Raw genomic sequence first — 25,483 nt, 5'->3', positions numbered from 1 at the left:
TTACAGTGGGAGATATCATTTTTTTTTTTTCTTAATTTTTTCAAAAAAAAGAAATTAATGAATAAAATCGTACTTATGTTATGCAAATATCAAAAGCAGTCCTTTTCTACAAAGGCAGGTATTTTATAGAAGACGTGTGCTATGCTTTGCAACTGATCATCTAATGTACGGACAGCTAAAATGAAAATACTGTACATTTGGAATACAGTACCTGACTGTAGAAAGAGGTTATTTCTGGTATTGTACTGCTATATAGGAGGCTGTGTGGAGGAGGTCCCCGGTTCAAATCCCTGCTCAGCCACCGACTCACTGTGTGACCTTGAGCAAGTCACTAAACCTCCTTGTGCTCCGTCTTCAGGTGAGACATTGTTGTAAGTGACTCTGCAGCTGATGCATAGTTCACACACCCTAGTCTCGTATCTTGTAAAGCGCTTTGTGATGGCGGTCCACTATGAAAAGGCGCTATATAAAAATAGATTATTATTATTATTATTATTATTATTATTATTATTATTATTATTATTATTATTATTATATGAAATGTTGCAATGCAGGGAACCACAAAAAAGGCATTAATCTGAACGGGAGCTTGTATTAGTTCACTACTCATTTAAACCTACTTGATCATTTTTTCTGCTTGCTACCTGCCTATTCCTACCATGTTATATGTCTCCTGCTGTCTTTTGAATTAGATGTACTGTATTCTCTGTCTGTCTTTCTCTGTCTGAACTGCCTGCTCATCTGTCTTATACCTATCTAGCTAGCTATTGAGAGAAGCAGACAAAAAGAGGCGCCAAAGAATACCTGTGAAACAGATGGTGGACAGGTGGGTGTTATTCTGTAAAATAATTGCAACACATTTTGGATCCCAAGCTTTTTTTGTTTGTTTGTTTTGCACAGTTTCTCTTTATGCAGAAGTCAAAGTACACCTCCACACAAAACTTGGGGAATATTGGAGTATTTAAAGGGTACATAAGGACCTTTTTATTTTATTGTGTTACACGTTCCCATGTGTTGCTACAACTGTTTACGTAAGGCGTGTGTGTTCAAAATGTAAAAAAAAAAACAATACACACACCTTACGTACACAGTTGTAGCAACACATGGGGACATGTGGTACAATAAAATAAAAAAGGTCCTTATGTACCCTTTAAGAAGGGCTGTCCTGAAAAAGTGATCAAATCCCCAATCCTGTGGGTGTAAATTGGGTCTAATTGGCGATGGGGGGATTTGCCTCTTTTTTTTTTTACAGTACACAGTATAAACAGGTGACCAGGTAATGCAGTGAAGACGTGGTGGTGGTGATGGGGTTTACCTTGACTGATGCATTGTATGTTCTACTGCAAACACTCACAAATACATTCAAACACACACACACATATACACTGTACATCTGCAATGGACTGAGCCTCTATGCAGAGACAGTCTTCTTTACATCCTTACCTGCAGTATACAGTATATATACCACTTTGAAAAGTGCAAGCTGAATATCCATCAACTTGCCTCTGTCACAGATCCATATTTCTAGAAACTTAGCTTTTAGTTTTGAATAAATACATTTTTAACAAATTCCCACTTTTTGAGCGGCAATAGGAACAGACAGAATAATTAACTATTTTTGTATGCCAGAGCAGTCTATTAAGACTTCAAACCCGTGCAAGATAAGGTTGATCACCCCACGGGTAGAAGGTGATTTTATTAAATGCCAGTTCAGTTCCCCTTCTCCGTCTTCTGAGTTTTAGCTTGAAGGATTGGCTCCTTCTGGGACAGCCTGCCCTGGGTTAGCCACAGGCATCCTCTGGCATTAGTGGTCTGACTACTGCACACACTGACTCAGGTGTGCCATTTACTTTAGCAAATCACTGTAATTCAAAGACAACACTAATTTTAACTAGAGGTTAGCCTGTGAGAGCACTTAGCCGAGGCTGAAAGGTGAGTTGGAAATCCCCTGTAAACTAACAACCAAAGTTACCGTTTAAATGTATTATTATTATTATTACTACTATTATTATTATTATTATGTAGATTCTCTATAAAGCTAACAGGACTTTAGCATCTAAACTTACATTTCAGGAAGATATCCAATCCATAATAAACAAAACCTGCCTACATGCAAGACGACAGCTTGGTCAACTGTTCTATGAACAAAAACAATCCAAATTGGACCAAACTCTGAACCATTTAAAAGGATTGCAAACTTCTATAAATAAGTAAATAAATAGCATTTGCAGCTTCAATATTCCCTTTAATAAGAAAGACCATAATTACTCTTGGTGGGTGTTTTAGATTCAGATTTAGACAACCTGTTTAGATAACAGGTGCCCAGTTCTGGTCCTGAAGGGGTCATTCCACTCTGGGTTTTATAGGTGAATGAATTCATTAACTAAGACTTGGATAGATATTTAATGGGTTCAATTAAACCATTTTTAACAGGGTTAAAGCAAACACTGTGACTGGCTTGCCTACCCCTGGTTTAGCTCATTAAAATATACCCCAATTAATATCTTCAGTTGTCACAAAGAAACACGCTTGCTAAACATTCTGATTATCAGGAAACGTTTGTTAAGGATGCTAAGTTCCCACTTAATTTCCTGACTCATTGCTGCATGTGAAATCCAGTGGTCCCTGACAAACTAATTTACAATTCTGCTTCGCAGTGCCCTTCTGCTCCTGTGGAAGGGTTAACCGTTAATATTGCTGCCTTGCAATATGAACTGCTTGCTGAAGGCTATGTCATGCTAATCAGGAGACTAAGTGAACAAGCTAGTTAATGCATTAGCAGGAAAGGGCCATTAGGAAAGACAGACTTGCCCCATTTTTGACCCCTGTTACCAGCGATCAATGCCTGGACATGGTTTGCAATGCTCTTCAAAAAGTGTTACGCTCGCATTCACGCAAATGGGCTTTAAAAAAAAAAAAAAACAACAAAAAAAAGAGGAGCTGCTCTGTGGTGTGAGACTGAAAGGCCAACACTCTTTGGTTGGAAAAAGAGTTGCAAAGATTACGTGCAACCTTTGGATTGTAATAACAACTAATTACCATTCTGTTTGCCGGGGGGTGGGGCACAAAGAAGCACGGCACGCTGTAGAATAATAAACTTGCCTCGTTGATTCAGTGAGCCAGTGAAAATGATGCTAATTTGCTTTCATTCTCCGGCATCATTCCTAGAAGAGAAACTAGAACACAGTGACCCATTGATTGACAGATGTGTAATCATTCTTATATGCCGGTGTTCAGGAAACCCGACACACTGCATTTCCTAACCAAAATGAGAATCCTGAGGCAATAACATTTACATACAGTGTGCTTGTAATTATACAGTATATATATATATAACTTACCAGTCAGAGTACTATCTTTACCCAATGTTACAGCTGGTACTTTGTCTATAGCCTTTGTGAAGATGCATAACAGGGTGTCTAACCAAAGGGTCCAATCACTCTAAGAGAGAATAGAGTAGGAATTGAGAAAATCGGCCATAAAGCTGCAACATTTGAATTCAGATCCATTGAGAGTCTCTTCTTCCTTGGAGTGACACCAAGCAGCTCAGTGTACATCTGTTTTCAGGGCCAAGACACAATCCTTATTCATGAGACTTACCAACGACAGAGTGTGTAGTATAAAGATTGTACATCGAACACTTGCATTTCTATCTTGCAATCTTAAATATTGTCTTTCATTCCGTGGTCTATAATGTGTCACACATTGTTGCCTGTCTGGTGAGGTGCTTATCTCATGAGTAAAGACAACATTCTAAAGCTTAAAAACTCCACTCCGAGCCCTTCATATCTGACTCGTCACCTACCCAGCTCATCCACTAGTCGACTGACCTAGTTTTCCATCCACAGGTCTGCTAGCAAGGTGGAGCTATATTAATAATGGTACCTTAGAGCATTAACCTTTGGCTCGCTGTTAGGAGCTGAGACGCCTGTAAATGTGCCTGTCATGTTAGCTGCTCGTTTATATAAATTCATCCACGGCGCAGGGAGTAGAGCCCAAGGGAGGAAAGGATTGGCCTAAAAATGCAGACACTTTCATCATCCCACAACAGAGTAGAGCAGTGGGAAAAATATAACAGCCTTTAAATAAAAAATAAAAAGTTTAACTTTTGGAAATACCCAGGTCTTGTAGTTTTGTTTTTCGTTCTGTATTATTATTATTATTATTATTATTATTATTATTATTATTATTATTATTATTATTATTATTATTACGTGAATATTAGACACAGTAATACCCACAGTCTAGGAAACAGCTCTAGGATTCTCATGGATGTTTTTTTTTTTCTCTAGGTTACCAGTGCTGCGGCAGGAATCCCACCCCCTCCCCCACCTTCAGGAGGTGCCCCCCCTCCCCCACCTCCTCCACCTCCACCTCCTCCAGGGGGCTGTCCACCTCCTCCTCCCCCTCCCCCTCCCCCTCCCCCTCCCCCTCTCCACTGCGGGATTCCCCCTCCACCGCCACCCCCAGGGGGTCCAGGGGCACCACCACCTCCACCCATGTTCGGAGGTCCCCCACCACCTGCTGTTATCAAACTGCCTTATGGTCTGAAGCCTAAGAAGGTGTACAAGCCTGAAGCTGCCATGAAGAGAGCTAACTGGTCCAAGGTATTGCACAATATTGTCATGCTCTGTTGGGTTTTTGAGATAAAACTATAAGAAAATCAAGCAGACAAACATTTCTGGTAATGTTAACACTGTGTTAGAATAAAGACGTTAGCTGAAATGTTTGTCTAGTGGTAGACATTGTTTCCTACTTTAAATTTCAGGTGTAGACAGTGTTATACACTTCAAGAGCAAATTGCAGTTTCCACGTGCCCCTTGCCCATGCATTGCATTTAAAATCTAAATGTAATAAATCATGTACACTAACCCTGTAAGGAACGGCTTTACCATTGTGAATAAAAAAAAAAATCTTCACATACTCTCTAAACTAATAATGCTGTCTTTTGCACCCCAGGCAGTTTCTCTGCTTTCAATTCATTTTGTTTCGATATCACAGCTGGAACATATGGGCTAAGGTAATTGTTTTATACAGTAGTTTCTCGGTTCCACAAGTTAGATTTTTTTTTTTTGCACAAGACAGTCAAACGCAGCACACCAGGTCGAAGGTTCCTGTTTTGTTTTGTATGGGAAGCTGAAGAAAAATACATTCGTCCTGTGAGAGTATCAGTGTCTAACATCCAATAAAGTCTTCTATTATTATACATATATTAAAACAAATTTGGGTCAGATAGAAATCAGCCCTTTTTCTGAGTGGAAAGGACAAGCCACCGAATGTCCGCACGTCTTTATTAGCCATGATAACTTGTGTATAACACTGTTAACAAAATGGTTGCTGTTTAATGACTGAATTACCAGAGAGCCTATATTGAGAGTGTAGGTATTATTGCAGTTCAGGCAAACAGTATTTGTAGTCTGCTGCATTTTCTTTTCGTTATCAAGTAGTATATAACTTCACTGTGGTACATCTGCCCTTACTGTTGTGTATCACGTTTATAAAGCATCCATGTAAAAGAGCTTATGCTATTCAGCTGCTAATACATCAAAAACCCTTTGAGATGCCAACTTCATATTTTCATTTTAATGGAAACTCTGGCAAATGAACCCTTTGCTTTGACCCGTGATTTAAGGTGGCCTCATGTACACAACTGCATTCTATGATTCTCAGGGTCGTTTCGAATGTGAAAGTCATAAAATAAAAATTCATTTGTTTATTACACTGCCGTTTCCACATACTGTATCTCGCAGACTTTTTGACTTGTTTACAAACTATTTCATCCGAGATGTCATCCTGATTATGTTATGCCCCCAGGGTGCTTTGTTTTTGTTCTAACAAAATGCACGTGTCTTGTTCAGGTCTCTCGTCAGCAATGTATTGGCTCAGCTCACTTCAGCCATCCACTGAGTAGGTTTCTAAAGTTGTCTGAGTTAAGTTGGAGCAGCTGGTTTATTAGGATTGAGGCAAAACAGGTTTGATTTTTGTTAGTTTATTTGAAATTAACTAAAGAAGAAAAAAAAGTCACTATTCCCGTGTTATGTTATTTTTTTGATACCGTAGCATTCTCGTTGTTTGTATTGATTGACAGTGGTGAATGAGGTGATTTTAAAGAAAACCACTGCTAAAAGATCTTTTACGAAGGATACATTTCTATTGGGTGTGATGTATAAAATACAGCCCTGTATTGTTACCCAGTGTTAAGTGATAAATGGCAAAGCTGCTGTTTTCAGATTGTGCAGCCTGTCGGAAGTCCTTCCAATTACCACTTTTAATAACATTTTCAGAAATGTGTCACTGAGGAAAGATAAAGCATTTCTGTGCATTTCAGGCTTTTACCTGGAGCCCTTATGCCAAGTCTATTAAGCACAGTTAAAGCAACAGGGTAACAAAGTGGCCATGGTAAAGTATGCACTCTCTAAAAGGTTTCCAGCCTCATTTCATTAAGTTAGATCTCTCTCTTCTCAATAAAAGGTTTGTATGGGGCCTGTTTCAGCCTGTTCAGAACTGCATGCTACCATGAGAGACAATACATCCAGGTTATTAACACTGAAGAAAAGGCCAGCACACTTATGAAGTGTCATCTACATTTTTATATGTTTTTAAGCTAATGTCCAACATTTCAGTTCTGTCTGTTTTAATGGAGCTAGTCACTTTATGCTGTATGCTGGCAAACACCTTATTTGAACATGAATGTCAGTTTGAAACAACATTTTCTTTTTTTTTTTTGCCATTTAATTTGTGTCAGCTGCAGCTTGTACTTTTTTCCTTGTCATTGTTAAATGACACAAATGGATGCTTTAGGAGGGTTCACATCCCCATTAGAACCTCTTAGTACACTTATAATGTTGAAGAGAGTGGTTTTTTGCCCTTAGAATGTCGTTATGTTTAGCACTTGAACTTGATAGCTGCTTGAACAAAACACGTTATTTAGCAGCTCATCAAAATTCCAGAGAAAACTGAAATACATAAACCTTGATTTTTATAATTATAAAGGATTCAAATTATTAGCAAAACTGATGATCAAAACTCCCCCTCCCCCTCATTTATTGTATTATCCGTTGGTCTTGTTTTTACATTTTAGGTTAGGGTTTGATACAAGAAAGAATGCAACAGAATACAAACATGATGTAGCTGTGGAACACTTATTAAACATATTGAAAGCAACCTCTTTCAAATGTACATAGAGCAGGGATACAAGAAAGTAGGAGTGATACCACATGAATAGCTTTTACTTCACTAATAAATAAATACATAAATAAATCTAACCCCTATATTTATTTGAAGTTATGTTAAATGGAAATTAAAGCAATTTAATCTGCATTTAGTGCTTAGAACTTATTGAACACCCCTTGTCAATATGTATACTCAATAGGTATGGTGGTATACAGTACACAGCGTTACTGTATAGCAATGGAGTGTTTTGTGTACTATGCACACCAGCCGAGAAACCGAACCACATTGATTTGTTCATCTCTAGATTTCTCTCATTATTTGCATGGTGTCAGCTGTGGAATGCACACATTTAAATATATACATATATGCCTAGTTAAATAAAAAATTAAATATGATGGATACAGCTTTTTCTCTTTGACAGAAGGGTACACATCTGGTGATTGTGCTGTCAAGTTATACTTCAAATCTTTATCCGCTTCTAATTGGAACTGATGTGGCAGGAGCATACATTTAGCAATGTCTTTACCCACCCATAGTGACAGGACAGAAGTTTCCAAGGTAGCAGGAATTGCTTTTTATAGCTCTCGCTTCTCTTTAAATCCCCCACTGGAGACCCTTCCATCTGCAACAAGGAAAAAAAAAAATGCACTGAAAGTTAAAGCAGCCAAGAGCGATAAAGTGCGGAAACAAATTTTTTTTAGCATGTAACTGATTTTCAGCAGCAACGCTTGAGATTGTAGCCTCAAGGTGTTGTAATGTAATTTCTCCTATGGTTAGAACACCTACCCTTGGGAAGAGAACAAGTTTACGGAAAAGTAAATGATTGCTCAGCCTGTGTCTGAGGCCGACGGAACAGTGTGAAATCTGGCAAAAACTTGTGCTCTGAACCCCCTGTGGACAAGACAGCAGGTTTACAGCAGTTAAAATAGAACAAGATTACAATTTCCAATATGTTTTCTTCAGATAATTTGCTAATTACTTAGGAGTATCAGTTTTAAAGCACTTTAGAGAAGCGGTTGATAATCCAGCTGAAACATGTGTATCTTGTGTTTATTACTTTGAGAAAGTTGTTGCAGCTGACCTGGGGCTATGTTAGAGTAGTTCATTTTTAAGAAAGTAGGATACATGTTAGGACTACAGAGGGGATTCATCAATATAGAGCATAAGATGCTATAATTAGTTCTGGGGAACTGGTTTGGAAAAGATATGAACTACTTGCTGTGAGTGTGTTTGAGGGGCTGATTTAGTGAGTTTGTGTCGGCATGCTTGTTTTGCGCGAACAGTGAGCACCTTAAGTCCTTTGAAAAGTGATTGATTTTAATTCATTTTTCAAGGTTTGAAAGGTTGGTGTGGAACGCTTTGGCTGTAGTTAGTTTAATATGGTGATGTGTTTTTTTTTTTTTAATCCATTCTGCACATGTTTGTGTCTACAGTATATGGGGTTTATTATCATATTTTGGATATGTTTATAGTGGGTATTTAACCTAGTTTTGTATTGCTTGCCTGTAGCTTTTTTAAAATTTTTTTTTTTTTTTTTTTTTTTTTTTTTTTTAAATTCTGGGCCAACCAATGATTGTCCATTGTTCCAAATGTTTAAGCGTATTTTTTTTTTTAAAGTGAAAAAAAACCCAGGGTAGGCCTGTTTAGTCCTTTTTTCAGCTCCTATTAAATACTTTTAAGTACAGACTTAATACTTAATAGAGCAATATTTCTGTGTTTCTTAGTGAGTGCTTGGTCTGTACCAGTTATGTGTTCTGATAGTTTAGCCTTCAGATGGTTCCCTTTTAAAACGTGGTTCTTATTGACCGATGATGTAGTGAGCACCTGTGATACAGAGAATTAATATTTCAGTTTCCACCCATGCTTATGAATTTGTGGTATGTCTTGTAACTTTAAAAAGCCTACATGCCATGTAAGGGTAGCAAACACGTTTCCTGTGTCTGCCCTCCTAATCTCTACCTGAAATATTTAAATGGTTTTCAAATTAATAATTGACAATAAAAATCTAAAAGCCAAGATTGTAAAACAGTTATTAAATGTCAAGGGTAAACTGCCTGACTTTTACTAGGGAGAAAAAAAAAAATCAATAGTCTGATCGCTCTCGCTCATAGCTGCTGTAAACTCAGTGCTGTTTATTTTTCATGCCCCATTCATTATAGATGTCAGGTTGCCTTTAAAATGTTGACAGAGATCGGACATGTGTGCCCCCCCCCACAGAACATAGCTCTTTAATTACAGCTTGTCTATGAATCATGAAAAGTGAGCTCCATGTAATTAAAGTTGTGCACTGATCAGATCCAAGCATGTCTTCTACTTTTAATTTAGATCTTCAGGTCACCCCTGAACTGTGGGCCTCATTACTACCTGCAAGAAATAACTTATTCACTTATGTGTTAACTATGCAAATTCTGCAGTTTCCATATTTCAAAGATACTCTTTCATACACAACAGTTTTGTCTTAAGGACCTGACCTGCTTGGTAACTACAACGTATTCATTCTTCTCCTTAGAGCAAGTGGTGTTTGGGATTCATGGGCTCTCTGACCTCGAATGTAAGGGGGGTGGGTCAGAAACACAAAGTAGTAAGAAGTCCAAAGTAGCCTGAAGAATAATAAGTATGACAATGCTGATGGCTCAGTATGTGGCCAGAGGACGAGTGGCGTCCATCAGGCCTTGGGATAAAACCAAAATCTCAGCATGATGTGTAAGGGTGTTATGTGCTTGGTTAAGGCATAAGACTGAAGTTCTTATCCATTCTGCAACATATACACACAAGCCATATTCCCTAAAGCTGCTTCCTTGCTCCTAACCATCATGGAGGATGGGACCTTTTTGAAATGGTACAAGCAAAACTACTCTTGTGTAGAAATATTTTCAGACAAATACATTTCTCTTGCCTGAGGACCTGGCGAGTCTCTGCCAAGTAAAGAGTTGTTTTTCTGCAGAACCAGCTCATTTGGAGTCAAATGCAAGGAGATAGAAGCCACACTTTTGTCAGCAACGACTGGTAGCTAGTAGGGCTGAAAAGGTCAATACCGAGGCAGGTTTATACTTTTATCTGTTTTGAGCAATTTTCTGCCTTGTATTTTGGTTCATGTGCAGGGGAAATTTATTGATTGTTTTTCAAACAAAAAGTGAATAAATAAATAAATAAATACATACATAAATAAATAAATAAAATAACAAGTAAAAGAAAAAAGGTCTGTTTGTATATATGATTGTCACACTAACATCTGGAGAACAATTGTAATGAAACCTGCAATAGGTATTGCTTTGCTCTTTCTCAAGGGTATCAAAATCAGGAGCATGGTGACCTAATTCTGCATGAGGTCTGTTGGTTGGACTAATATGAATACACCTTGAATGTTCATAGAGTATTGTAGTTATTCCACGAATAAGGATGGCCATGAACATTGTTTATATAACAAGTAGTACAATGTATGAACATTCAAACCTAAATTCAACAGCTGAATTCAAAGAATTACTTTCCCATGATCAAGCTCTGCATCTGCTCAGCAAAGTGGCATAATCTGGTCACTCTGTCATTTAATTTGTATGAATGCAAGGTAGATTACACAATGAGATCCAGTAAATACATTTTAATTAAATCTGTGGTTTATTATGTGGAATGTATTAATTGGAGGTGGGACTGCAGACTAGCATCTTCTAATAAATTAATTTGGTAGAAAATTAATTTACAATAAACCCGTTGTCATAGATAAAAATGCAGCTTCAGTTGATTCAAGTGGCCACGTGTGTCAGTCAGTATTTTACATGTTTATCACAGTGCAGAACATTGTCATTAGAGGACTGTTCCATTGTTCATAATTGCTTAATTACAACTGGTACAATACTTATTTGATATCTTGCAAGTAGTTGTAAGAAACACTTGAAATGGCTAATCAGAATAACACTCACAAGCAATGAGGGTGTATTATGACTGGGTCATTTGAAAATAATTAATTTTCCCTGAGAGTAGTAAACAACGTGGGAGGAAAAATCTGAGTTAATCAGATATTTATTCTACATAATTATTGTTTTAACTGTATTTCAATAACTAGAACTCGATGCCAAGTATCTTTCAGTAATTTGTGTTTATCAAGCAGAAAGATTTATTTTGTAGAAATAGACTGGAAAACAGATACATAATTGATATTTCAAATTGAAAGTGTTCCAGATACATGTTTTTTTTGTTCTTCTTTCCAATATAGAATACATCTATACTTAAGTGTTCAATGGCTTTGGTATGCTAATTACTAGCGGTGATTTAAAATTGAATTAGCTTCCTGTGTAATTTCAGATTGTGCCTCAGGAAATGACAGAAAACTGTTTCTGGATTAAAGTCAAAGAAGAGAAGTTTGAGAGCCCTGATCTCTTCACTAAGATGGCCCTCCTATTTGCCACCAAGACAACAGGTACCCACATTCTATCTCTAAAATGCTTGAACATGCTTGAAATATGCAGCAATGCCATGGATATCCTTTCATTTGTGATGAAAAGAATGGTGCTTTAATCATTTTTTTTCGTTCTGTAGGGCCATTTGCTATATTCCAACATATAGATACTGTACCAGTAGATATCAAAATGTTCTTACTTACCCTTACTTGTGAAATGTTTCCATATTTCCAGTACTGTACTTTTCAAAACTCTTTTGACACAAAGAAAAACTAAGTAAACGTAGGCAGTGAGCAGTGGGGGGCAAAATCCTTGCTGATGACACCAGTGAAGCTGATTTCCCTGTCTGTCTGAATCCTGGTGCTCTAATTACCCAGAATCCAGTGCGATGGCTTGCCTGCAATGTAGAAGCTGTCTGCCAGCGAACGTGAATCGTAACCTTTAGAGTTCCTCTCTCTCTTCATTATCTATTCATCGCAGAGTCCTTTGGTCTTTTAGTGTGTCGGCAGATGCTGTGTGTTTGTATTCTTAATAAAAGACATTTAAGCAAGCAAACTAGAGATAAACAAACAAACAAACCTTCATTACTGCTTAATAGCAATGAAAAGACATTCCTCCTGGCAGCTTTATTTTAAATCATTGTCGTAATGCTGAAATGTTACACTAAACTAACAGTGTTGTGAGGCTGACAGTTAAATTGTTTTTGCTGTCAGTTTTACCCCACTACTGTATAAGACCCTTTGAACAACTCTACCCAATATATAGAAGGGGGGCGGGGGGAGAATAAGGAGTCTTCCCTCAACTAACTCAGGCTTGGATAGCAAAGTGCTGTAAACTCCACATGTGGGTACTACCGCTTATGATTTAATCACTCAAATGAATGCTTTTTGTAACATTTTGCAATGTATGACATGTGGTCTCTACTGATGCAAATGTGTGTCAGTCACTCAAGTAAAAGAACTTAACTCATGAGACAAATCAGTCATGTACACCTTGTCAATAAGACCAATCTTATAAGGCTTCTGTGTACTCTATACCTCGGAGTGCAGAGAAACAAATTTGGGCATATTGCTTAAGTGCATTAAGGCAGAAGCTGCCATTCCTTGTATACAATCACACTTGATGACTCAGCTAGCCAACAGGTCTTATGGGTTGTGACTGGAATAAACCTTGAAGGCAAGACCTACGGCATTTAATTGCACTGTGATTAAGCTAAAGAAAGAGCCCTATTGTTGTATGTAGCAATAATATTGCATTACAGTTCTCATTTATTAAATTGCCTACCCTGTGGCTATCTTAATATTATATGACCAAACCAGAGTTATGTTCTCCAAGGGCAAATATAATTAAATTGTTGCTGAAATTCATATTATAGGGTTCTTGTGATGATGGATTTGTTACTGGTGCTAGTACAACCTTAACAAATTACTCTCAGTAGCCGTAATATAGTTCCCAGTTGTTCTGCTGTGTAGCAAGTCAACATTCAATGTGATATAATACCCTGATATTGTGTACTCATACACACTCAAAGGTTCTTGGGTAAACCGAGAATACCGCCAGGATAATGCACATCTGTATTTTTTTTTTTCTTTTGTAGAGCATTTTAAAATACCTACTTCTTAGTCAAGTGGACAAACATGTCGGCTGATATTGCAATCCCTGCAGTCATGCTGTGGGTATAGAACATATTCAGAAAGTTGAAAAAAAAAAATATTGATTCAAAGTATGAATGTGCTTGATTAAAAAAGTGTGCACAAGGTTTGAAAGGACTGACTGCTCTGGCTCACGTGTTTGAGAGAACAGGCCCTTAGCAGGATGTGTCTAATGTTGTTAAAGGCAGTTTTATAAAAACTGCCAAAACAGTGCTGCCAAAGATATCCTGAATTTATTGATGTTGTTTTGTGCAATTTATATAATTTATTTTAAGGATGTAGCCGTTATCAAACCACTCTAATTCATCAGTGTAATATAGTATGTGCTTCCATAAAATGCAGCTCATAAGGTTCATTGAAGGACTCAAGCGTGAAGTTGTTTGGTGGTAACTTTAGCAGTTTGATGTATCTTCCACAATAATCTACACTCTTATCTTTTTTGTATTGAATACTTGTGTATCTTATTGCATTTTCTTTTTTAAATTGCAGTATTTTTTGTTCTGAATCCCTTGCAGAAGGCCTGAAGTATAAACACTATCTGCAGTCCAAGGTTAATAATCCAGGGATAGATAACAGTGTGGTCGTTCCAGTTTACCTTGGCTGAAAATGTAATAATCAAGACCTTAAGGATGGTTTCACGTCAAGGACATCACCTACCCTTTTCATCTGGGTCTTTGCACTTTCAGATTGTCTAGCAGGTTCTTCTTACTGCTCCAGGCAATGTGAAACCGACTTGTTATATATTTCAGCAGAAAATACCTGGTGGAATTGGTTTTCTTTTTTTTCTTTTTGTGGAAGGAGATATTGGACATTGCTTACTTGCTGTAAAATAAATCTAGTGAATGAACGTGAGCAAAAAAAGAAATGGTGTGGGCTTCAAAATTAAAGTGTGTGTGTGAGTGTGTGTATATATATATCTCTATCTATCTATATATATATATATATATATATATATCTCTATATTTAGATATATCTATATATATATTTAGATGCACCAAACAAACTGCATTAACAATATTGGAAATTGCACAAGAACAGTTTTAAACATATATTTAGTGTTCCATGTCATGCACATACATAGCCAACACTTTAGTTACACTCACTGAGGAGCAGCAAAGAAGGATTCTGATATTCATTGGTTTTCAGGTCAGTTTGCTCCCCGCCGGATCAACTTCGTCTTTTAAGAAAAGAGAAGAAAAACAACATGCCCTTGTTTAAGCAATCCCAGTTGATTACATTTCCCAAATCTCACCAGAGACCAATACCTGTGACGTGGCTGTCAGAATAAGCCTTACAGATGGGAAAGAAGTGGGAGGTTAGTGCTTGTGTACCATGCAAGACATGCCACAGCTGCATTGTTATATTGAGACAGAAGAACATTAAGGGACTCGCTTTGTTTGGCTTTTTCTTTTGTACTTAAATTTCCAATCTGTTCTGCTGCGTTATTTGAAATTTGTTTTATTGTTTTTTTTTTTTAGTTTTTTCTTTCCCCTGCCTAAACTCACATTGTTATGTCTATCAATGGTCTTGCAGCTGTTCTGCTCGAGGGATCAAATAAGATGCACTTGTCGATTGACCATGCAACACAGACTTCTGCATTTGAAAAGCAATTTTGTACCAGAGCTTTACTGTGCTGTTAGACTAAGATTGATGCTGCCAAATCAGTTTTTTTTTCCCCTGTTTGTATTAATAGGTTTTCTCTGCAGGCATTGTGGACTACTAAATAGGTTCTCTGAGAAGATGATACATTCCCTCAGTGATTCAAACCTGCCTGCACTATAACAGTAGAGGGGTAACATGCATTTCTCAGCCCATCCACAGGGTGGGGTCAACACTGGGTGTCAGTTTAGGGGGATACAAGATGATAAACAGCAGCAAAATGAAACATTTCTTATATTATGCAATGTATGAATATATATATATATATATGTACCTCCTCACTTAGGCTCTTGAAACAAGAGACACTTTACTTAAACAAGTGTACAAGCTGTAATACATGATAATACATGTGGATTTGTTGGGCATTTTTCATACTTAAATAAATGTAGACTCTTTCCCGTAATTATAAGCAGTAGTGTACCGTGACAAAATCCACTGCAACAAAACGTTCTGATTCAATGTGTGATCTTGTCTAAGTTCTCTTATATTGCAGATAACATACATAAATCAGGGGTGAAGCTAAAATGCCAGTAAGCTCGTTGTACTGTATGTGCTCAATGCATGTCAACTGAAAGCTAGGTGACGCACATGTCAGACATCTAAGCATCCAGCAGATCAACATGCCATCAGATGCAGAACTGTACCTTGCAGATGACTTTGATAGCTGGCCTTGAACCTCAGGTTAGTTGTTGCTAAGCCATCCCTCTGAAGCCTTAAGCTCAGGCTTACTAAACGCCATAACCACTTGAGCAGAACAGAGTGAAAAGGTTGACATCTCTATAGAGGTTGTCAGGGAGGGGACTCAAGTCAAAACAGGCCTGTTTAACAGAAGACAGTTTTAATACCCACTCTATGGAAGAAGGGAGTAGTATTGAGTGTATTTTTGAAAAGCAAAACACACTTCCATTTAATGCACTAAATATGAATATCTATCTCTCTCGTTCTCTCTCTATATCTCTCTCTCTCTCTCTCATATATATATATATATATATATATATATATATATATATATATATATATATATATATATATATATATATATATATATATATATATACACACACACACACAGTATATATATATATAACAACTTTTATTCTTCTGTATTATTGTCCCTTGGGTGGTACATCACCATCATCATTTCTATTCATGTCATCTAAACCTTTCTTTTTCCTGAGAGGATTGTGAGCATCTTGAGAAAAATAGGTTGTTATTGATCTAAAGATAGACCTTTGATTTTTTTTTTTATGAATCTGAAACATATTGTTGTTGAGTGCTACAGGATAGATGCTGGAAATTTCTTTAAAAATAACAAATTCTCAAAAGAGTTAGTTTGGTCAAGTAGTTTGAACAAAAAGTCTAATGCTACGATTGTATCTGCACTATGAAACCCTGTCTTCTACCAGTACCAAACTGGGACTACTGCCGGTTCCATCTGCAGTCTGAAATTCAATAAGAACAGCACGTTGTACAAAGATAAAAGATTGCTTGCATGTATCACATTTATTGTACAAGTGCCATTATTAAAAGTAATCGCCTACTGTACCTCCTATGTCTCCCTGATAGTATAATTAAATGACAGCCCTCCGCTCCTCCAACACAGTGTATTAGAGCTGTTCATTACTACCAGTCCACGATCTTGACAGGGGGTCACTGAGTCTCAGTCATTAGAGCTGTTCATTACTACCAGTCCACAATCTTGACTGGGGGTCACTAGTCTAAGTTCAGTGGCCTATTTTCAGCTCTTACTATAGATGGAAATGTGGCAATTTATGGAGTTCCAGATCTGTCACTTGCTAGCATACTAACCCTTTACAAATGAGATAACCACCACAAAATCTAAATGCTAATTCATAATTTAATTGTTTACAAATATGGACTATATTTGAGCTTTTTTTTCTATGCTTATCAAAGCTTACAATGTTCCTACCAAAACATTTGAAAACCCCACCAAACACCATCTACAAAAGGTGCTTGCAACCAGAGTTTATGACACCTTGTTTCTGTTGCATCCGCACCGCCGCATTCGCTTTGGCCTGTCCTGAGTGCCTGTTCTCATTTTTCATGTGTATTTTGATATTTGAAATAACAGCAGACTAAGATCAAGCAATGTTCATTATGGTAAAACATTAGAAGAACTAAGTAAACAGATTATATGGGTGCTTCATTACTACAAGCGTCACACAAAAGTACTCCATTGACTTGGATCTATCTGTGTACGTATACATTATGCATTGTTTACATGTCACTGCAGTTTTTACCTTTTTAAAAAAAATAGATTTAAACATGGTTGCCAGAGGGGCTTCACATTTTAATTTTGAAGATGTAGTCTGGGAAAAGGAAAAAAAAAACAATAATAGATAAACAAGAACAAAGCAGTCATAAATCAAATTTGTATTTAATTGTCTCTGAATGACATATCATACTTAATTGCTACTGTTGAATCCAGTGCAGCACCAGTTATTACATTCTCTAAAAAACAAACTATTCTTGAAAGCTGGAAAAAAAAAAGTTATTTTGATATTATTATTAAATTAAAGCTATACAACCCTGAAAATACAATAGCACTGATAGGTAGTAAAAAAAAAAAAAAAAAAGTTTGATTAAACTAGTTCTGAAGCGATCCTAGCCAGTTATCGATCATTATACATGCTTGACCTTCACTGCCTGTAGAGAGCATGCAGAGACATAGCTTTCATAATTCCTTCATAATATTCCAGCAAAATACACACAAGTCAAAAAAGTATGGGAATAAAAATATGTAGTCCTAATATAGTCCGACCTTCAATACTTTTACGAAATGGCTAATAACAGTCATTTTAAAATGTCCTGTTTACTGACTTCTTAACCGTGCGGGTTTAATGGAGAAATCCATGATCAATTTGTATGGGCTTCTCCAGTTTTAACATATGTGTGTTACTTTTTATTGTTTTTTTAAATATATTGAGAAATGATCTTTAAGCCACGTTTCCACTCGCTTCCTTCAGCAAACAAGCAGCCTATCGCAGTTCTGGCCCCGTGGGGTTTAACCAAGCTTCTATTCCAAAACATATTGCATTCTTGTAAGGTGTAACGTGACTCACGATGGGTCGTACCTTTTCATGATACTGATCGGTGGTGGTGGAGGGTGGATGACACTAATGGTTTACATCATGGATATCAGCCTTAGTGGTCACCAGCAGTGTTAGAATCCTTGCAGCAGAACACACTGCAAAAATAATGACCTCCTCGCTCAGGGTTTATAGACTCAGTAATGATTGAAGCGGTGGGAGTTTAGCTTTAGTTACTTGGCTAATAACTCTTTTAACACATAGCTAAGCTGGTTTGTGATCAAAGGCACTCCCACTTTGTAGCTTACTCGTGAAGCTGGACTTTGACACTTGCACTCTATGTAGCTGTCTGCTTTGTGAGCTCCCATATCGCACTGTGTACTAGCAGCAGACTTCACAGGAATCCCTGTGGAATATCACAATCCAGAACTTTGCACCGTGACAAGTGTTGAACCTCAAAGTATGTCACAAATACATTCATACAGGTTTTTTATTTTTATTTTGAATAACCCAACTACGGTGTGTATCTGATGCTATCCACACAGCCAGTGAACCAATCAGTTATTAAATTGGGACACACTTATCAGTGAGTATTATAAGAGTTCAGTTTGCATGAAAACAGTTTTTTAATCTGTATTATCATTCAGTAGCTAGCACAATCTGCTAGCATGTACTAAACAGCAGAGTACAAGCATCACACATGACATTTTGTTATGAAGCAGAGATGAACATATCACTGTGAAATATGTAGTAGAGAGAGCTGCATTTAAGATGCATGTATGTAAAGTTTATTCAGGAATAAGATGTGCTGTATATGTTGTTGTTCACTGCAACTGAATTATATTGAGCTTCCACGATGCAGATCTGAGCTGTTTGAGTTGCACCCTTATACAAGTTTATCATGGTAATACCGTGCATTAACCATAATTTACCTCAGCTTACCATGTTAATTAATACTCTTTACCATACCTCACTGTTCTTTACATTGCTTTGCTATTATTTACCATGCGTTCACTATGCTTTATTGATGCTGTGCATATCTCTATTTGTGATTGAAACAACGTGCAGTATCAGTGAATTGTATTAGTCTCTCTAAGAGTTTTTAATTAAGATATTTGTGAGACAGGGTGGGATTGCTTGTTTTCTTAAGTCCTCATTTCTGCTTTTTATGGGAATTTCATTTGCATTGCTGTGCATCTCCGGGAATGTGGATAGTCATTTGCATTGCTGTGCACCTCAGAGAATGTGGATAGTCATTTGCACTGCTGTGCATCTCAGAGAATGTGGATAGTCATTTGCACTGCTGTGCATCTCAGAGAATGCGGATAGTCATTTGCATTGCTGTGCACCTCAGAGTATGTGGATAGTCATTTGCATTGCTGTGCATCTCAGAGAATGCGGATAGTCATTTGCACTGCTGTGCATCTCAGAGAATGCGGATAGTCATTTGCACTGCTGTGCATCTCAGAGAATGTGGATAGTCATTTGCATTGCTGTGCATCTCAGAGAATGTGGATAGTCATTTGCATTGCTGTGCATCTCAGAGAATGTGGATAGTCATTTGCATTGCTGTGCAACTCAGAGAATGCGGATAGTCATTTGCATTGCTGTGCATCTCAGAGAATGTGGATAGTCATTTGTCGTGTACCACAGGGGATATGAGATCAGCCAAACATCTATGGATTCTGACAAATCTGTCCTACAAACTGATGGTTCAAAAAAAGTAATGCACAGAAGCAGGACGCACCTCCTTATTCCAAAACTGTATAGTTTGCATTATGCAAATACTAAAAGAAACTAAAATCCAATGACAAACATTTTGAATAAGTCTTATTCAGTGTCTTCAAAGGATTGCATTAAAGAGATGACTCCATGCATGGGCTGTACAAATTTTACTTGTACTACTGGGAAAACCCACCACTGGAAGTAAAAGAGTTAAAAAGCTTGTTAACTTGAAAACAAACAAAAATAAAAAAAACCTGTCAAATAACCCCAAGACTAAAGCAGTCCGTGTATTTGACAGTATGTTTTATACCTCCTATATCTCCAAAAGGAACATTGCTTTTGTGATGCTATTTAATTGTCTTGCAGGAAGCTTCCGAGATGAGATTTCTGGTCGGTTTTCATACCCTGCATATGCCATATCATTTGCTCTGCTGCTCTAGAAAACTGTTTATTCCTTCACTATAGCAAACCCATCTGTATTCCAGGCTGCATCTTCTGCAGCTAGATTAGCAAAAACCCTGGAAGGAAACAGAGTATGTGCCTATGAATTTACAGTTGTGTGTGTGTTTTTTTTAATACTGTGTAAAACTGGCATATGTTTCCAAGGGAGCTGTATGGAATATTTTTTCCAGTCATTTGGCGATAAAGATGTGTTGTTTCTCATTAGGTTGCCCTTGAATTTACTCCATGATTTCAGTGCTGAAATGTTTTGATATGTTATTTAGTGCATTAAGTAATAGTGGGAGACAGTGCTAATAAGATCTCTTTTCTACACTCCTCCTCAGCTAGCGTGAATATGCTGTCTTGCTACAGTCAATATTATTTTTTCCAACAGGATCGTGGATACTTAAAATTTGCAGCTGCAGTTGTTTTTCATCTACAAGATTTTATTTCTAGGGATTGATATACTGTAGATCATTTTGATTTCAAGTTCTGTTACACAATTTACATATCCTAAAAAGCACAACCACTGAAATAAGACACATAGCACTTTAGAATAACAGCTGCAAACTTGTATGAATTTCAACAAAGTCTGTTTAGAATGTATTGCATCTCAATATCAATTTGTGGTGGTTGTTCTGGTCCTGACAAAATGGCAACAAATTCATAATGAAGGAAATGCATTGTAATTCATATGATTTTTATATGTATGTGTAACCATAATAATAATAATAATAATAATAATAGTCATACTCTATGCAGCTGCTTTCAGTGTTGACTCATGCAGTATATTTTGCAAAGATGGCTCTATGAACAGTGGTTTTCTGGAGATATACTGTACAGTATTATATTCTGTTGCTCTCCCTGTACCACCCCAGTGCTTGTTTATGTGTCTCATTAGCAGACCATTGTGCTTGCGTGTGAGCAGTAGGTTTGCAGTAAGGAGGTGCATCCCGCTACTGTAGGCTACCCTGGGATTTCATGAGCTATAGACGAGTCAGCCACATATCTTTGTTTTTCATCTTTGTTAGCCTGAATTTACTGCAATTGACCTTGAGCCTTTGTTTAAATGTATAAGTATAACATTTAATGCCTTCCATTTATATATGTAAGGAATGCTGTGTATGTGTGTGCATGGGAGGTGTATAATATATCACCTGAAGTATATCCCTTTACAGCTGTGTAGTGCAGCCTAGCCTTTGGAAAGGGAACACATGGAGTGGAAACCATCAACCAATTTGTAATACAGTGTTTCCGGCTGGTTCACAAGAAATAATACATATTTAGCAAATCATGTAGATACTGTGTCTAGTCTTAATATGGATTAATTTGAGGAATATACAGTAGTTAATCGTAATTCTGAAGTGAAATCAAAGAATATAGAGCATTTTAATGTGAACAAGGTAGCTGTTACTGTAGTGGAGGTGCTGTACAAAATAAAATTACATGAATAGAAATGTTTTTGCTAAGTTATTATTTTGGGCACATCCTAAATGATTGCCACCAATCTCTGTTTTCGGTATTTGACCACCCCTGCCTGATTTTATTATAACGTTCTGCTTTGCAAAGGGTGGGCCCTGGCTCTCGGGCACATCTGAGCAGTCTGGAGACACTCTGTCCAAGCCCATGTAAACAAGTTACACGACAATGCACAAAATGTAACTTGTAAAAGCATGGTAAAGCATAGGTAAGCTTTGCAAAGGACAAAGAGCTAAGCTAAAGCATATTTAAAAACACGGTAAATCAGGGTAAACTATGTTAAATGCATGGTACAAGCATGGCAAAAGTGCAAACATACCATACAATGATACCGTGGGGAAGTTTTATAAGGGACAGCACATGCAGGTTGGTTTCTGTTTCTGTTTATTCCATGCAGCTAGGGGGGCGCGGTTCGTCAGAGATACTGTTAAGTTGGATAATTAATTCTGTATAAATAAAACTCTGACAAAGGGAAGTTGTCCATTGACAGGTTGAGTAAGCTTGAATTTTAAAGACAAATTAAATAATTAATAATATAAAACTGGCTAGAAACTAGTCTAGAACAATAATGTACATGCAAATATATGATTTTTTGCTAATTTTATGTTGTTGCATGTATTTTAGTCCTCTATGACAATTTGCCGTGCCTTGCACTTGCTTTAAAATAGGGCCCTTGTGCTTTTAAAACTAGGAGCTTTTTGCAACCTATGCAAATTTCAACAGCAAACCTATTAAATGTATCCGGGGGTCAACGGTGTTACTTAGTCATCTTTACAGTATTTTAATAAAGCATGTGATAAACCAGAGCTGAACCAAAAACATGTTGAAATATGAATGGGTTATAATTACTTTACTGCAAAATGAGCTACAGGGGACGACCTGGATAGTGGGGAGTAACCTGTGTGCTTTGTTTTGGGATTCCTGTGGTTTAAAGTTATTAATACCCTACTGTGACAACCCACTGATTTTTAATCAAATGTACACAGAATAGGCCCATTTAGACCAATGTTAAGTGCTCTTAAAATGGTTCTCTGGCATGAAAGTGTCCTCTTGTTGAAGGAATTATGATGGTTATTTCTTGGATAATATTACTGTGCTCATAGCATTTAAAAATAGCTCTTCAAAATTCAAATATTTTATAATGTATTTTTCTTTACCAAATACAATGTTCTAGAGAAAACAGATTGACAGTTACAGTCTGCGTGTTTGTAAAATAATGGTTTGTAAAGTATTTAAAAAGTTCCCAGCAGAACCAAATACAATGGAAGGTAAATGTTTTGAGCCCCAAGCAGTTGAGTGGTGAAGGCGTTGTAGTCAAAATAGCTATTTCCAGCTCTTGTTTGACTTTCTTAATACCATTTTGTAAAGTTAGACACCTGCATGCAATAGGTCAGCTTTTTGTGTTTTAAGGACTTTTCCCAATACCACATTATGAGGTCTGGCAATTTGTGTATTTAGGCAGCTAATGATTAGCTGTTATTTGAGGTTGTACACCATTGTATGTTAAAAAAAAATATGTAGCTTCAAATTACAGGGGAAAAATAAGACAATGATATTTTAATCTACAGTAATGGAGTGTAATGTAACAGTTGCACATGATTTTAATCTACAGTAATGGAGTGTAATGTAACAGTTGCACATGATTTTAATCTACAGTAATGGAGTGTAATGTAACAGTTGCACATGATTTTAATCTACAGTAACCGAGTGTAATGTAACAGTTGCACATGATTTTAATCTACAGTAACCGAGTGTAATGTAACAGTTGCACATGATTTTAATCTACAGTAACCGAGTGTAATGTAACAGTTGCACATGATTTTAATCTACAGTAACCGAGTGTAATGTAACAGTTGCACATGCGTTTTTGTAAGGAGCAGCTGTACAGCACCCAGGTATCTTGACACTTGCAATGCAGGTTTTTTTTATCATGCCCTGTGAGGGCTCTTCATTATTAATTTCATTCTGATCTGCATGAGTTACTGCCCTGTCATGGCTTGGGAAATGTTTATTTTGATATTATTAATGTACAGCTCCAGGGATAGCTTTTTAGCATTGGGAATGGTCTCCAGAAAGAAAATGATCAATTCTAATTATAGCAAGATATTTCAGTTTTTTATTTTTCTTAAAAATATTTCCCAACATAAAACCAATGTCACCTTACAATAATTGATTTTGAGTTTCAGTGTTTTAAAATAAAATATCAAACAGAAGGAAATGTCAATGTACCATTTGTAATTCAGTAATATGAGAGAATTGGTCAGGGGTCTGAATACTTTTGCAAGGCACTGTATTTGAATAAAACTATATGCATTTCTGTCATCACTTTATTCCATTTATGTGTGCATTCCTGAAGATCTATACGCTTAAGGGGGCCTTTTGAATTGATCAGTTTGATACATCATTTGGATGTTCTCTCTGGCATTTGTACAAATTGTGCTGCCTACATTTAGAGGAGATGGTCAGATTTACACAGCGAAAAAAAAGGAAAACAACAAACAAATGTAATATTCCCTCTGGACTAAACCATGAGCAACACTAGATTGTGATTTGATTCCTGTATGGGTTCTAAGAATTAACAGAGAGCAGCCTTGACAACATATACAGGGTTTCATTCCATTCAGGATTCCAGAACTGTAGCAGAGAACTGGGATGGATTCATTGTCTCAAGCAGCTTTCCCAGATGTAAAGACCCTCGGGTTTCAATTGGGGCAATGTCAGGATCCTCCTTCCTTTAGAATATCTGACTGGTGTTCCTGTGAGCAGAGGGTCAGGGTTGAAGGAATTGAGGAGTAGATCAAAGAGAACAGTCATGACTAATAATTGTTTGGGCATCACAATATGATTGATTTAATTAAGTAGTTACACTGATGTTACAAGCCTGCAAACCCAAAGTCAAAAACAAATTGTTGACATTAGCCATTTTTTAAAAAATATTCTTTATTGTCTGTCTTTATATTAGTAAGGAACAACGCTGTGTTGATATTAAAAGAAAATGGACAGTATAACTGTGATTAGAGTGTCAAAATGGCCCCTATTTTGTCCTGTATATCTAGTTCTGCCACTTGACTGAGATCTTAATCATGCACCACTTTATTCTGAATTTCATTGTGACATAGAAAAATGTTACTTGCTTGTATAATAGTGTGTACAGATTTTATGACCAGGCTGTTTTCTAAAATTTACTTTAGTAATTGTTCTTGTGCAAAACCTTGTCTTCATTCCAATAAAACTCTTCAGGACCGCCAGGGCACGGTAGAAAATCTGTGAAGCCCCATTATTGTACGTGAGCTTTGAATGAGGCAATCTGTTCTGTGTGCCTATGAATGCAAGTCCTGTAGTGGTATGGAGGGCTGGCTTGCCATATGTAACAGGAGTCATACCACAGGCTGAACTGTTGTGTTGCAAGAGCATTTGTTAGTGCAGATGCATGCCTCAGTAAACAATCAATTAGAACGGGTCATGCTCAAGTTGTTACCTCACTGAATATAAACAATATTGATTTTCACAGCAGTGAGATAACATATGGATTTACAGTTGGGGCGCCGTTGTCATTCAGCAAGACTAAATTACATAGACGTTTAAGAGAAACGGTGAGTTTCATGAGATATAGCTTTTACAAGTTTTAATGGGGGGAAAAAAATAGCATTTTCAAAGCCTCAGCTGTACAGAAGATGGAAATGGGCGTGTGTGATGTACGTGTTTCTTTCTGCTGAACTTTTAAAAGGGTCCCTTTGGAATGCAGTACCTGTTATGGTGATTGCAGTGTTCCAAAGACTCTGCACAAAGCACTGTATTTTCAATCACAACTTCCCAATGCATGGGAGGATTGTCCTCAGTTCTACCTGAGTAATCTTTTCTGAAGTCAGGCTCTCTTGGTGCACAAATAGAAATTCTGCTTTTAAATTGT

At 37.1% G+C, this 25,483-nt stretch overlaps 1 protein-coding gene across 7 annotated transcripts in view; it reads left to right on the top strand.

Annotated features, from left to right (window-relative positions):
- Positions 1 to 25,483, top strand: part of LOC117411924 (protein diaphanous homolog 2-like) — a 403,755-nt gene that overhangs the window by 145,305 nt on the left and 232,967 nt on the right. For 5 of the 7 annotated variants that reach the window (XM_058989329.1, XM_058989330.1, XM_058989332.1 and 2 more), the window contains 3 exons: positions 761 to 826; positions 4,293 to 4,607; positions 11,473 to 11,587. In XM_058989329.1, coding sequence (XP_058845312.1) covers positions 761 to 826; positions 4,293 to 4,607; positions 11,473 to 11,587 — 496 coding nt within the window. The remainder of the gene's footprint in view (positions 1 to 760; positions 827 to 4,292; positions 4,608 to 11,472; positions 11,588 to 25,483) is intronic. The other 2 variants (XM_058989334.1, XM_058989333.1) reach the window with 1 other exon arrangement.

This window comes from Acipenser ruthenus, chromosome 16 (assembly GCF_902713425.1).
Source record: "Acipenser ruthenus chromosome 16, fAciRut3.2 maternal haplotype, whole genome shotgun sequence".
NCBI lineage: Eukaryota > Metazoa > Chordata > Actinopteri > Acipenseriformes > Acipenseridae > Acipenser > Acipenser ruthenus.
This window is presented reverse-complemented; position numbering and strand designations above follow the sequence as displayed.